Source organism: Aptenodytes patagonicus, chromosome 18 (assembly GCF_965638725.1).
Source record: "Aptenodytes patagonicus chromosome 18, bAptPat1.pri.cur, whole genome shotgun sequence".
Lineage (NCBI taxonomy): Eukaryota > Metazoa > Chordata > Aves > Sphenisciformes > Spheniscidae > Aptenodytes > Aptenodytes patagonicus.
In genome coordinates, this window is record NC_134966.1 from 880,458 (window position 1) to 894,215 (window position 13,758).

The window sequence follows — 13,758 nt, forward strand, 5'->3', positions numbered from 1 at the left end:
GTTATCCAAGTTTCACCAAAAGAAAAAAAAAAGTTCCCAAACTATTTTCAGTAGTTTTCCGGCATCTCTCTAGGCAGCAGAGAGCGCTCGCGCCCCTTTTCTGTGCAAAAGCAAATCCTCTGCCTCTAGAGTTTATTTCACTTTTTTTTTTTTAAAGAAAAAAAAAAAAAAAGCCCAGGATTTGCTAATCCCCCTTTACACACAAAACCAGAAGGATTCAATGTCTTTTCCTGGGATCTCACGCGTGCTAAACGGATTCAAGGAGCGGGTGAGGACGCAGACTTTCTTCAGACACCCAAAAAAGAAAACCAAAGCAGAAAACCCAACGCAAAATAAAACAAAAAAGGGGCAACTGGGGTGAGAAAACCGTGTCTGGCATATTCCAACGGAGTCGCCTCCGGGGGCGGGGGGGGTGCGGGGGTGAAATTAAAACAACAACAACAAAAAAATCAGCGGTGGGAAAACCCTGGGAGAAGTTGCAAGGGGAGGAAGACTTTCCCACTCTTCCTCGCCGGGGGAGGGCCGCGGGCGGCCGGGAGCCCCCAGCCCGTCCCGGGGCATCGCTGCCGGGGCGGGGGGACACCGGCACCGCCCGGGCACGGCGGGGGGGTGGGGGTGGGGTGGGGGGAGGCGGGCGGGTGCTGGGGGGCGTTGAAATGAATTCGTTTCTGAGCCAGAATACTTTAAGTTGGAGGGACGGGAGCGAGGGGAGCGGGGAGGGAGGATTAAATATTAGCGGGGGGGGGAGGGGGGAGCCGTTAAAGCATCTGACCAGATGTCAAACTGAAACCGTGAATACTGTGAGTGCAGCCGAGGTAGATGGAGGAAAAAAAAAAAAAACAAAACAAACAAAAAACCAAAAACACATTACAGTAGGAAAACAACCCTTGGAAGGAAAAAAAAAAAAAATAAATTTAAAAGCAGGCGAACGGTGGCGTGTTTTGCGTGGGGCCCCAAATCTTCGCCAAATAAACCCCACGCGGGGGTGGGAGCAGCTTTGGCGGCCGGGGGAGCGGGTGGGGGGGCGGCGGCCCCGGCATCACCGGGCGCCGGCGGAGTATTTGGCCTTGGTGATCAGGTAGAGGACGATGTCCTGGTGGCCCCCGAAGGCGGCGATGTGCAGGGCGCTCCAGCCGTCCCGGTTGGCCAGGCGGATGTCGGCGCCGAACTTGACCAGGAGCTTGACCAGCTCCAGGTTACCGTCGATGACGGACTGGTGCAGCGCCGTCTGCCCCTCGGGCCCGAAGGAGTTGACGTTGAACTCGCAGTTCGTCATGTTCTGCAGCAGGGACTGCAGCTCCTTGGTGTTGCCGCGCCGCACCGCCTCCTGGAAGACGCGCTGGCTGGGCGGCGGCGCCGCGCACGGCGACACCTCGCTCTGGCTCATGCCGCCGCCTCACGCCCCGCCGCCCCGCATGGACGGCGACGCCTCCGCCCGCCCGGGCATGCGGTGGCGGGCGGCTGCTGCTGCTGCTGCTGCTGCTGCTGCTGCCGCCGCCGGCGGGCTGCCGCCGCCGCCGCCGCCGACCGCCCCGCAGCGGCCCCCGGGCCCCCGCCGCCTCCGCAACGCCGCCGCTCCGCCGCTCCGCCGCCGCGCCCGGGCCTCTCTGGAGCGGAGCCGGCCCCGCGCCGCGCCTTTTACCCACCCTTTTATTTGCATAACAATGGCACGGCCGTGACGCGGCGCCGGGGGGCGGGGGCGCCGCCACCGCGCGCCCATTGGAACGACCGGGCGGGGAGGGGGCGGGGACGCAGCGGGAAGCCACGCCCCTTGGGCGCGCCCCTCCCCCACCCCATGAGCTGCGCGGGGGGGGGGGAGGGGCGATGGGGGGCGCTCCCGGCTCGGCTCCGCTCGGGGCTTCGCTCGGCTCGGCTCGGCTCGGTATAGCCCGGCATGGCCCGCTTCGGCACGGCTCGGCTCGCCTCGGTCTATCCCGGCTCGGCGCGGTGGCCGCAGGCAGGGGGCACCACCGCCCAGCCGTGCGGGGCCGGGCCGGGCCGGGCCGGGCCGGGCCGTTCCGGGCGGTTGCAGCCGGCCCCGCCGCCCGCGTCGCCCCGCAGCGCTGTGCTGGAACCGGGCTGTGCCCGTCCCCAACCGCCCCCCGCGGCTCCGGGACCCCGCCGACCCCCGCCTCACCCCCAGCCGGGAGCCGCAGGCCCCAAACCCCCCCCGGGGACGGGGGTCACCAAGGCGCTGCGGGGGGGGGGGGGGGGGGGGTATTGCAAACACCCTCAAATTTTGGGGTGACGCCATTTTTGCTGCGGGTTTATCTTCCCGTGAGCAAACTGGGACAGGTCACGGGCAGGGACGAGGGGACTCAGCCCCGCGGGATCCGGCCCCTCCAGAGCCAAGCTGCAGGGACTGTGTGATGTTTTGGGGATCCACTGGTGGGATTGATTTTGGGGGGAAAGACGCAGCCCCCGCCAGGTCCTGCAGGCCCTGGAGTGACTCAGTTTGGTCATACGGGGCTTTATCCAGTGTCGGATCCGCTGCCCAGCCGATGACCGGGTTCCCGGTGATGGGAGTGCTGGGAGGTGTGGGCACCGCCGGTAGGCAGGAAAATAGGCAAAAAGCTACCGAAAATAGTGCATCAACCCCAAAGCGCCCCGGAGGGGCCCTCCCTGCACCCGTTTGGCCTGCGGGGAGCAAACGGCGGCAGCTGGGTGGGAAGCGGCGTCCCCGGGCCGGCACTCGCTGCGTCTGCCGGGCATTTGGTCGGCTGGAGTGGAGCGGGAGGTGCAGGAAGAAAGGAAGGAGGGTGTCGTAAAACGAGGTGACAGCAGCCGCACCGAGGGCAGCTGGCCAGCAAGCTGCTGTCACCTGGCCGTGCTGGGGCGTCCATTTGAGGGTGGAAAGGGAAAAATCAGCCAACTGCTAAATTCTGCCGATTGAGTGAGAGCGCTTGGATGAAACATGCCACCTCGGAGCCATCCGTCCCGTGGCTGGAGGACAGTCGCCGTGAGCTCTGGGCACGACTTGCCCCACAGCGTTTTCCTGTGGCTTTTCCCTGTAGCAGTCGGGGAAGGCTGGGGCTGGGTCCTGCTCCTTTGTTGGAGGAGGTTAAACCAGCCTGATTTGGGCTGTAAGGAGTCAGCGAAGCAGCTCTTGTTTCTCCTCCCATGAGGGTCTAATTTTCAAAGTCCATTTCTGCAGTGAGTTTTTCTCATCCCCGTCCTCATCTCCATCCCTATCCCATTCCCATCTCCACACCCATCCCCATGCCCATGCCTGTCTCCCCGTCTCCATCCCATCCCATCCCCATCCCCACCCTCATCCCATGCCCACCCCCATCTCTGTCTCCATCCAACCCCCATCCATCCTATCCCCATCTCCATCCACGTCCCCATCTCCTCCCCCATGCCCATCGCATCCCAACCCCTAGCCCATCCCAATCCCTACCCCATCCCCGTCTGGTCTCCGTGTCTCACCCTGTTTGGCTTCCCCAGGCCAGAGCTCTCCCAGTCACAGCTTTCTAATGTGAGCATATGGAAGCACATCGTTCCCCCGGAAAAGGGAGGATTGGGACGTGATTGCGGTTGGGGGCTTGTGGCTGGGACAGCACCGTGGCTGCTGCTGCCGCTGGGCTGCAGGCACTCCCCTTCTGGTGTCCTCTGTCCGTGCAGCTTCTCCCAGGACATCCCCGTGCCACTGAGGCGTGCAGCCCCCGCAGTGCTGGCGCAGGGCATGGAGGTGGGCTCAGGGGCCTCAGGGTCTGTGCAGGAGCCGGGTTTGCCCTAGGACAAGCGAAGAGGAGCCACCCTCTGCCTGTCCCGTCCCCCCAACGGCCCCGTCCTGGGCAGGAGGTGGTAGCAGCGGGGGACACCGTGTCACCTCGCCGGGGTGAGTGGCGGGACGTGCCGTGACTCAGGGTGACTCACAGGGAGTTACGGTTGTGCCCAGGGGTGCAAACAGCCGCGCCGCAGCGTTTGGGGAGTGCTGAAGCCACGGCAGCCCATGACCGGTCCCCAGCACTAAATCCATCAAACCCATCGCGGTGAAGCCGGCAAAGGGAAAGCAGCGGGTCATGCGGCGGTTCTGCCGGAGCCGGGCCGCACGGCAGTTGCGGTGGCCTGGGGGTCGGGGCTCTGCTCCTGCCAGCTCGCCCTGTCCTTTCCACTCCTAAGTATCCCGGCACAGCGGATTTTGTGCATTTACAGGCCGTACCCCGCGAGGTGTCGAGCCCTCATAGCGAGCCGTGGGAGAGTGGGAATTGCTCACACCTCCCCGGTCTGGGGCTTGGCCAGAGTTACATCCTCGCAAGCAAATCTGCATTTGCCAGTGACACTGGTGAGAAAAATAAAACGCCCGGGCAGGGACCCAGCCATGCAAATGTTCAGGGCTGGCAGGTGGGGGCAGGACTCGGCCTGGGAACGGCGCCAGAGAGGGAGGGAAAATAGCAAAAAAACAACAAAAAAAAAGGAAAATAGAAAGGCAATTTTGAAACCTTGCGTTTTGGCTCCAATTTGTGCCCCAGCTCTGTAACCGGAGAGGAGCTGGGTGCGGTGGTACGGCCGGGCCAGCCTCCCCGCACGGCTCGGGCTGCCCGCTGGCTGGTGAGGGGCTGCGGAGGGGCCGGCGGCGGGCGCTGGAAGGCCCCTGTGCTCCCACCCAGCGCTTGCTCAGTGGGGCCCTGTGAAACCAGTAGTCCCACCCAGTGATTTATCTGCTCTCTTCTGCGAAGAGGGGAAACTGCGGCGAGCGCGGGCGCTGCAGACAGCGTCGGGAGGCGGGGAGAGGGACCCGGTGCTGCGATACCTTTAGCAAACAGTCACGCCGAGAGGCGCGGACCAAATTTCCCCTCCTCAAGAGACATGACAACCAAATTTCCCCCCGCTCATGAGAGCCTGTGGGTGAGAGGAGAAGGGACGTCTGCTGCCGGCATTGCCGGAGGGGCTCAGAGCTGCCCCGGGCACGTTGGGCTGGGCACGTCGCAGCCCTCTTCCAAAAAAGCCAAGCAGGCAGTGCCCATCCTCTGGGCCAGGCGGACAAGCCAGCGAGAGTCCAGCCACCCCCGGAGGCCTCCTTGAAGGGAGCCGGAGAGCCGGGGGGATGGATCCGGGGCAGGCGGCGAGGGGGCGTGCCCCCACTTAATTCATTAAAATGTGTCGGAGAGCGTGGGAAAGACGAGAGCTTTTCTTCCCAGCGCAGAGACCCAGCAAAAGGCGCGCGAGGGAGAGCGACCCGCCTGCCCGGCTCCCTGCGAGCCGGGAGGAAGCGCAAAGGTTTCCTCTGCCGCTGGCCCCGCCGGTGCTTTGCCTCCTGGCTTTTTGGCAAAGCGGTTGCCAGAGCCCCGGTGGGGGAACATGGGGCTCGGCCAACGCCACCTGCCCGGCTGCGGGGATGCGGGCAGGGAGGGAAGCCCACGCGGGGCCGGGGTGCTGGGGGGCTGTGGTTGCTGGGTGGGAGCGGTCTCCCTTGTGGAGATCCACCTTCAGGAGGGAGCCCTGCCCCAGGCGGCTGCTCTCAGCAAGGGAGCAGTGGGGAAGGGGCTGTGGGGGGGGGGGTGTCTCAGGGGAAAACCTTCCTCTGTGCTGCATGAGAGCTGCCCCGCTCGCAGCGAGGGGCAAGCAGGGGCACGGCCATGGGACCAGCCTCACATTCTCCCCATCCAGGTAATGTGGGCACATCACACGCCGCGAGCCTTCAGCAACACCCAAGCAGTGCCCCCGGTGGGGCTGGGCCCCTGCCAGTCCTGCAGGCAGAAAGCCCCTGAGGCCAGAATCTGGGGTTTGCAAGTGAAACGTGGTGCTTGTGTGGTGAGGACATGTATGCGGGTGCCCCGTGTCCTCTGCAGGGAGCAAGGCACCACGAGTAGAGCTCTCATGGGTGGTTCGGGGAAGCCCTGGGGACAAGGGGAGGCTCCAGGCATGCCCCATCCTCCTGGGACACCTGCACCACAGGGGCCACTGCGGGAATGTGGGCTGGGGACTGCCGCTTCCCGCAGATGCCACCGTGGATGCTGCTCTGTGTGTTCCCTCCCTCCCAGCCTGTGACAAACAGGGTTTAAAACCTGAGCGAGACAAGCAGGGTCATAACCCCACGTGTGGTGGTTGTCCTCGGAGGGACACAGGCGGGGGCATCCCTGCACACCTGGCCCTGGGGCTGGAGGACCCCAACTCCCTGCAGGGGCTGTGGTGACGTGGTGCCGGGCTGTGCAGGTTGGGTTGTCACACTGCAGCTTGGCCTTTAATCGTTCCAGTGCCCCGTCTTATCAGTCCTTATCTTGCTGGAAATGCTGCAGCTCTTCTGATGTTCAAACCCTGCCCGTAGCCTACAGCCTCCATATCTGACAGCGGGAAAACGCTGTTCGGGCAAAAGGCCACCAACTGGGACACCCTCGGAGGTGGAGAGCTGCTCCTGCTCCTGCCCTGTGCTGCTGGCAGGGCTCTCCAGCTGCGCCGGTGTCCTGGTGCTGCTGGGCCACCCCACGGCATTGCCTTGGCCGATGTCCCTGCCGCAGCCAAGCACGCTTGTACCAAACTGCCTTGGCTCGAGCCCGTGTCTCCCAAGACACATGGTCCCCAGGGCCGCTCGTTTGACTGTGCTGCATGGTCACTCCTTTGTGGTGGCCGTGGGGATGGGGGTACATCGACCCACTGCTCCCACTGCACGGTTCCCCCAGAAGAGGCGATACAGCCCATTGGGACTGGCCTGGGGACCCGATGACCGCTCTGTGGGAACATCCCTGGGGTCAAGGCAGTCTGTGGGGGTGACACAGCCATAACCCCCCATGGGACACATGGCGAGGCACGCCTGGTGAGCGGCTGGAAGCTCATTTGCCTGAGACTCATGCCCACGTATTGACAGGCTGATGGGAAGGGTCCAGTCCCAGGCTATTTCCCAGGGAGCAAACATCCTCCTGATGCAAATCTCCTTCCTCACGTGGCACCAACACCTCTCACCTCTCCTACCCCCGGTGAGGGGCCAGCAGAAGTGACCCCCGGCCCGTGGGAGCAGTGTTTCCGTGGTGTGGGGCAGCACAAGGGCCCACGTGCAGCCAGCCTCAGGCTTGTCAGCCCTGGGTCCATGCCCAGAAACGTGCCGGTTTGTTTGAAAACGGCAGCCGAGCAACTGGGAGCTCGATCGGAGCATCCGGCTGGAAGAGCAGCTCCACGTCAAGGATGGGCAGCGGTACAGCCCTCGCCCTCCTCCTCCTCCCTTGCCTTGCCGGCTGCCTTAGGGACCGACCAGCCCTAGTTCAAGGCACAAAGTCACGCCAGGGAAAACCAAGCTGATTTCTCTGAGCCAGTCAAATATGCGGCGAGGTTTCCGCTCCAGATTACAGGAGGAAGGAAGTTTGCTCGGAAGGGGATGGGGATAGGGTGGGGGAGAAGGGAGGGAAGCGCATTCCTGCTTGATGAGGAACAATGTTGATATATTCATTTGTAAACTAAAGCTGGCCTGAGCGCCAAACACCTTGTCCCCATCAAACTCCGAAGGATATGCAAGGAGTACACAAGGCGAGGAGAGGAACCGGCCTGATATCCGATGCAGCGTGTGATTTCTCAGGGCTGAGAGATGCTGCTCATTCAGGTCTCATTCAGGCTGGCGTGATAAAACAGAGATAAAACTCTTCCCCAGTGCCGTTTTATCACAGGGTCCCCCCGTGATCGCATCTTGCAATGCAGGGGCAGGAGCTGAGCACAGGTGAAGTGACCTGGGGGTCGAAGGGCTCTTGGCGTGGGCAGCCCACCCAGAGCCTGCGTCCCTGCGAGAGCGCTGCAGGAGCTGCCCTTTCAACACGTGATCAAATGGCTCCATAAAAACCATGAAGGGCTCGTTACTGCCCTAATAAATGTTAAACATTAGTATGGCACAGACAATGGGGGTTTTTTAATTTTTTTTTTTTAAAATAGCCAGATAGGGAAACAATATTGTAGGCTGATTAAAAAGCTGGTTTAATTCCCTTTGATCAGTATCCACCATTCAAAACTGGACAATTTATTACTTCCTGGATGCTGCTCAAGGCCGGTCCAACGTGGAGTTTGATGTTGACTGTGTCTATGACTGGAGATGACCTTGCTGCACAGATCCCACCTCGGCATCACCTCCTGCAGGCAGCAGAAAGGGAAAGGTGCTGTGCTGGGTCTCAGCCGCTGCCCCCATCCCTAGGAGCTGGATGAGACCCTTTGGGAGCTGTTTCGTTCCATGCCCACACATACATGCGACCTGCCGGTGTCTGCCCTGGGTTGGTCTTCTCCTAAAACAAGTCCCACAGTGGTGAGCCTGCCCCAGCACAGCCGACTGCCAGCAGCCCAGGCTGTAAGCACAAGAGCTCGCCCCCAAATTGATGGAGACAGCAGGGAGATAAAGTCCTAGAGGTGGCCAGGAGGTGACCCTACTGTCCCCCGGGATCAGAGGGAAGGGCCCCTTCCAGGCAGCTGTGTGGCCAGGAGCCGTCCCCAGGGCAAGGGACAGGGTCAGCGTGCCCCACTGTCCCCTCCGCCAGCTCCCCTCCGCAATGAAAGTGGTGGCAGACCAACGTGAAACCACAGCTCCGAAAATCCCAGTGAGCAAAGCCCAGAAATGCCCATGGGCTGGCTGAAGAGTTGTTGGGAGGCTCGGGGCTGCGGCTCTGATCTCCCCGCTCCCAGCTGGGGCCGGGATGACTCAGATGTTCATGTGACTCAGAAGCTTCCCCGAAACGGGGTCTGGAGAGGTTCGTCTCATCGCGCGATGAAACATCGCTCACCGCGGGGGCTGGCAGCGGGAGGCTCTGCAGCATTCCTGCTTTGCTTCATCCCCAGTTTCTGCCCTCCCAGAGCAAACCCCGAAGTGGCAGGATGCTGACACACGGATGAGTGTGTCATCACACGATGAGGAGCCCTCGGGCTGCTCAGCCTCCGGTGCTGGTAGTCCCATGCTCACTGGCTGGGGTGGCCCCACTGGTACCCTCCACCAGTGGCTGGTGTAGAGGGGCTGCTGGCAAAGCACGAGCCTCATCCTCCCTCTGCTCAAAGGACACTCTTTAGGGTCCCCACGTGCTGCTCCTGGGGAGATGGGGGTCTGGTTGCCCACAAGGACATGGTAAGGCCCAAGCCAAGAGCATTCACGGAGGAGGTGGCTCATGCGCTGGAGGAGCTGATGACTGTTTTGCAGAGCGTCGAGGGTGCTGGCACCAGAGGTGGGTGAACGTAAGGACATGCCGCTTCCAGGCATTGAACAGGTGACCTGGACACACAGGGACAACGGGAAAACCCCCAGAGCCAGAGCACCAGCCCAAGGCTGAGAGTGGCAGGACATCCCCAAGGGGCCAGGTACAGCACCCTGCAGCCATGGGGCAGTGGATGCCCCAGGGGGGTGCTGAGGGTCCTTCAGCAGGGATCCCACGTGCCCCTTTCCACAGGTCTCCTGCCACCCAGCCCGGACAATTGAGGGCTCTGGGGAGGGCTCAAGAGAGAAAACTGTCCTGGCAGCCTCAGGCAGCCTTCCTGCCCCCGAGCAGGGATGGGGCGGGATGGAGGGATGGAAGGATGCAGTGTGCCAGCTGGTGGCACCGATGGATGAGAAGACACATGTTATGGTCCATACTGCCAAGACTGCAGCTGGCACACTGAAAGCACCTCCATCCAAGTGTGTCCGTGTCCAAGCAAAGCCACTGTCCTGCCACAGCACCACAGACGACTCAGGCCAGAGGGACCTCAGCTGCTCGGAGGGAAGGCACTTGCTTCTAACGCTGCCATTGGGAATGGGGGAATGGGGGACAATTTTTAAACCCATCTACCCATGACGTAGAGGCAGAAAACCTGTTATCATGGTGCCATTTCCTAGTGCCAAAGCCCTGCACTGACACGGGATTCAATACTGGAGCTCATCCTGATGTCCCGGGACAAAGTAATGATGGCCCAAAGACAGGTAGGTTGGCCCAGGGCACGTAAAACCAGGCTCTGTGTCTCCAACCGACTGTATCATCACCTGCAAAGTGGATATTTGGTCCCTCCACGTACCAGTTTTCCAGCACCAGAAGCCCTACGAGCAATTGCCAGTGCACCGGGCCAGGTACATTTAAAGATGCCAGTTTAGCAGAACACAGTTTATCCTCCACTGTCACCGCCTGGCCCCAAACTGTTGCACCAGAAACATGACAAAAATGACCCGGGGGTAAAAGTGAAGAGGAAATTCCCATTTTAGATAAAGAGGGAATTAAGAAAAACTCATTAACACCTAGAGAGAGCACAGGGCTGGAAAACCAGGACATGAAACGCATTTCCTTCAGGTTGTATGCAAAAAATGTAGACAACTGAGGAGGGAAATGGAAAGAATTGATGGAAAAATGATGGCCACTGAGGGCAAGATCAGCAGAAGGCATTTTAATCCCATTAGGAGAAATAATCCCCACGTCTGGAGGTGTCAATGCATGTGCAGGAAGGTGTGCCGGGCCCTGGGAGCATCCAGCCAAGTGGCACAATCTCTCTTTTTCTTCTGCCCATCTCTGGAAGAAGCAGCCACCTCCAGGGCAAACCAAGAGAGATGGGGAAGGAGGTGATGAAGGTGATGGGGAGGGAAGTTTTTGCTCAAACAGACCATTTCTGGGTGGCGAGCCCCAGTGCCTTGCACCCACTGGCCTGGGAGGGTGAATGGCCACTAGCCCCCGGGGAAGCCGGGGCAAGAGCCCACCCTCGGGGCAGGGGATTAGAGGGGACAGATGTGACTGTCCCTGGCTGTGACTCCGTGGGAAGCACAGAACCTGCCAGCACAGCACCATGGGGGGAGAGGAGAGGAGGGGAGAGGAGAGGAGAGGAGAGGGGAGGGGAGGGGAGGGGAGGAGAGGAGAGGAGAGGAGAGGAGAGGAGAGGGGAGGGGAGGGGAGGAGAGGAGAGGAGAGGAGAGGAGAGGAGAGGAGAGGAGAGGAGAGGAGAGGAGAGGAGAGGAGAGGAGAGGAGAGGAGAGGAGAGGAGAGGAGAGGAGAGGAGAGGAGAGGAGAGGAGAGGGGAGGGGAGGGGAAGGGAGGAGAGGGGAGGGGAGGGGAGGGGAGGAGAGGAGAGGAGAGGAGAGGAGAGGAGAGGAGAGGAGAGGAGAGGAGAGGAGAGGAGAGGAGAGGAGAGGGGAGGGGAGGGGAGGGGAGGGGAGGGGAGGGGAGGGGAGGGGAGGCAGCGATGCAGCAATTCCCCAGGGAAATCCCCCCAGACCCAGTGTCCCAAAGCCTCGTCAGCAGGAGACGTGGTCCCCGAGTCCTCCGTGCGTAGGGGCTGCACTGTGCCAGGCATGGACATCTCCTGCTGGGACATCATCAGTGAGGCTTCACTTTGTGACCCCCAAAACCAGACTAGGAGGAGAGAAAGAGTGGATTTAGGGCAAATCCGCAGCAGCCAATGTCAAAATACTAACCACTGTGCTGCAGCACGTCCATCACTCTGCAAGCAGAGCAGTGGCCGGGGCTGGGGGGTCTCACTGGTGCATGAGCACGGTCTGGCGGACACTTCTGTGATGATGATGGTGATGCTCAGCCAGGGAGGAGGCTTTCTCTCCAAGCTCCACCAAGTCAAGTGCAGGAAAGGAGGGGGGAAAAAAAACACCCCCTGGGAAATACAGACCCTCATAGCTGCTTCTGGCCAGAGCCAGACTCACACCTCAGTGTGTCCTGATGGGAAGGGGCCAGGCTCAGCATCCCCACCCTGCCAAAATGTGTCCTTACCTTTAAGCACATGCAGGGCCAGTGGTGCATGCTGCTGCGGTGACAAGTCCCTGCCATTGCAGTGCTGCTGGCGTCTGCCTCGACTTCATTCATCACCGGTGAAGGAGGTGTGGTTATTTTATGCTTCCACTTGAAAGAAATGGGGCTCCACGGCAGCCAACGAGGGGCAGTGGGTGGCCCTGGCAGGGCTGCGAAGGAGATGGGGATGGAGGGGTGGGCACAGGGTGGGCACAGGGGTCCTGCTCCCCTCTGCCATCTTCTGATGGAAATCGGGACAAAATGGCACACTGGACCACGGAAAATGTCACCAGGGATGCTGTGCTGTGGTGGCAGGGGGTCATGCCCATGGCCAGGACTCACAGGGACCGCTGGGGAGAGAAGACGGGTGTAGTGGGGGGACGGCCACCTTTCAGGGTCACTTGTACTAATGCCCAGGCAGGAGCTTGTGGAAAGAGGGATGTTTAAAGTGGAAAAAGGGTTTTTTTTTGCCAAAGGGCTGAGCCGGGGGGTGAGATGTCCCCTGGGGGGGAAGGAGTCCACAGCACTGCATGGCCAGTAGTGCTCGGAGAGGGAAAGCGAGTCTCTCATTGCAGCGTAAGCTGCCTGGGCAGGCATTTCGCTGGCCTGTAAATGTCACACTTCAGCCAAGAGCCCCTCAGGCCCTCTTAGCAATAGCATCAGGGCCTGGCAGTTAACCGGGATTAGAGGAGGAATTCTGCAAATGCTCCTCAGTTGCAGGGTGGAGTGATTTAAGCCTGCCCCTGGACCAGGAGATATCAGATGGCAGTGCCCGGCGCGGCAGGACCAACGTGGCTGGGCTCCTCGCCTCGCCTGGTCCCCCCCATCGGCCCGTGCAGCCTCCTCTGGATGCTGGCTACTCCCACCGGCAGCCCCGGTTCCTGGCGATGGTGGGACCACACGCTTCACTGCCACTCCTGTGCACGCCTCGCAGAGCCCCGGGCACAGGGGTCGGCTTGATGGACCCAGCCGGGGGGAGGTGGGCAGGCGGGTGCTGCTCACCCCCCAGGCTGGCAGGCAGCTTTGGCACCAATGGGACCACCCCCCGGACCAGTCTGGCTCTGCTGGGGCATCCCCCACTCCAGCGCAGGGTGATGCGGGTGCCAGCGGGCATCGTGGCGCACCCAGAGGTTTTCCTGTGGCCGCCCAGCAGCGCTCAGCACCCCCAGGCCCCCACGCCTGCGCCCACCCATCACGTCCGAGAAATGCCGGGAGAGCTGCCGGGAGAACAGGACCAGGGTGAGAGGGGACGCTGGGGACGGGTCATGGCGTGACACGTGTCCCACAGGCTGGGGAGCGCTCTGGGCACCAGAGATGCTCTCTCTCCCCTATGCTGCTGTTGGGGACGCAGCTCCTGGCTCCCCAACATGAGCAACCCAGCAGAGGAGCACCGGTGTGAGGGTGCCGGGGCCTGATGGGTGCCATGGGGTTGGCACTGCCTGGGTAGCGTTTTGGAGAGCTCTGCCACCCTCCCGCCATGTCCAGCCTGGAGGGAGGCAGAAATAAAGCAAAGGGTCTGTTCCCCGGCCACCTCTAATTTAATGATCTCATGGAGGCCACGTATTTTTGGGCTGTCGCAAACCATCAGTGCAAATGTGACAGTCCCCTCCACGGCGGACCCCGAAACAAAGGCCCCCTTCCAGCCTTGCACTGCAAACCCATGGCCTGAAACCTGCTGAAGTTCACCGGGGAGCACGTCCCCCGCAGTCCCCATCCTGCTGCGGAGCCCCCACGTCTCCCCTCAGCTCAGCTCATAGACGCTCTGCTCGTCCCCGGCGGTGACAAGAACATCCTGAAACTGGGAGACAACGCGTCCAAAATGGGACCCTTCCCAAAACACCTTCCCACAGCGGGTGCAGCAGTAGAAGTCGGTGAGCTCGGCTTTGTCCAGCACCCCAGGGGGGATGGCAGCGACCTGCAGGACCGTACCCCCCGCCAGCGCCACAGACGCCCCGTGCTGCTCCGGCCCCTCCAGCCGCTCACTGTGCGAGGTGTAGCTGGGCTGGGCTACGTCACAGGCTGGCATGGCAGCATCACAGCTCTGGCTGGGCTTCTCCTCACTTCTCACCAGGCAGCCTGCAGGGAGAGGAAACAGCAGATAAAC

The 13,758-nt window shown here is 61.5% G+C and overlaps 2 protein-coding genes across 4 annotated transcripts in view; both read right to left on the reverse strand.

The window, feature by feature from the left end:
• Window positions 1-651: 651 nt before the first annotated feature.
• On the reverse strand, window positions 652-1,449 carry NRARP (NOTCH regulated ankyrin repeat protein). The gene has a single exon (XM_076355409.1). It carries the CDS (start codon window positions 1,385-1,387, stop codon window positions 1,040-1,042), a length of 348 nt encoding a protein of 115 aa, XP_076211524.1. The 5' UTR covers window positions 1,388-1,449; the 3' UTR covers window positions 652-1,039.
• An 11,730-nt stretch (window positions 1,450-13,179) lies between these two features.
• Window positions 13,180-13,758, reverse strand: part of EXD3 (exonuclease 3'-5' domain containing 3) — a 298,686-nt gene continuing 298,107 nt past the window's right edge. For 2 of the 3 annotated variants that reach the window (XM_076355652.1, XM_076355651.1), the window contains exon 22: window positions 13,180-13,730. In XM_076355652.1, coding sequence (XP_076211767.1) covers window positions 13,396-13,730 — 335 coding nt within the window. In that variant the 3' untranslated portion in view covers window positions 13,180-13,395. The remainder of the gene's footprint in view (window positions 13,731-13,758) is intronic. The other variant, XM_076355658.1, reaches the window with a different exon arrangement.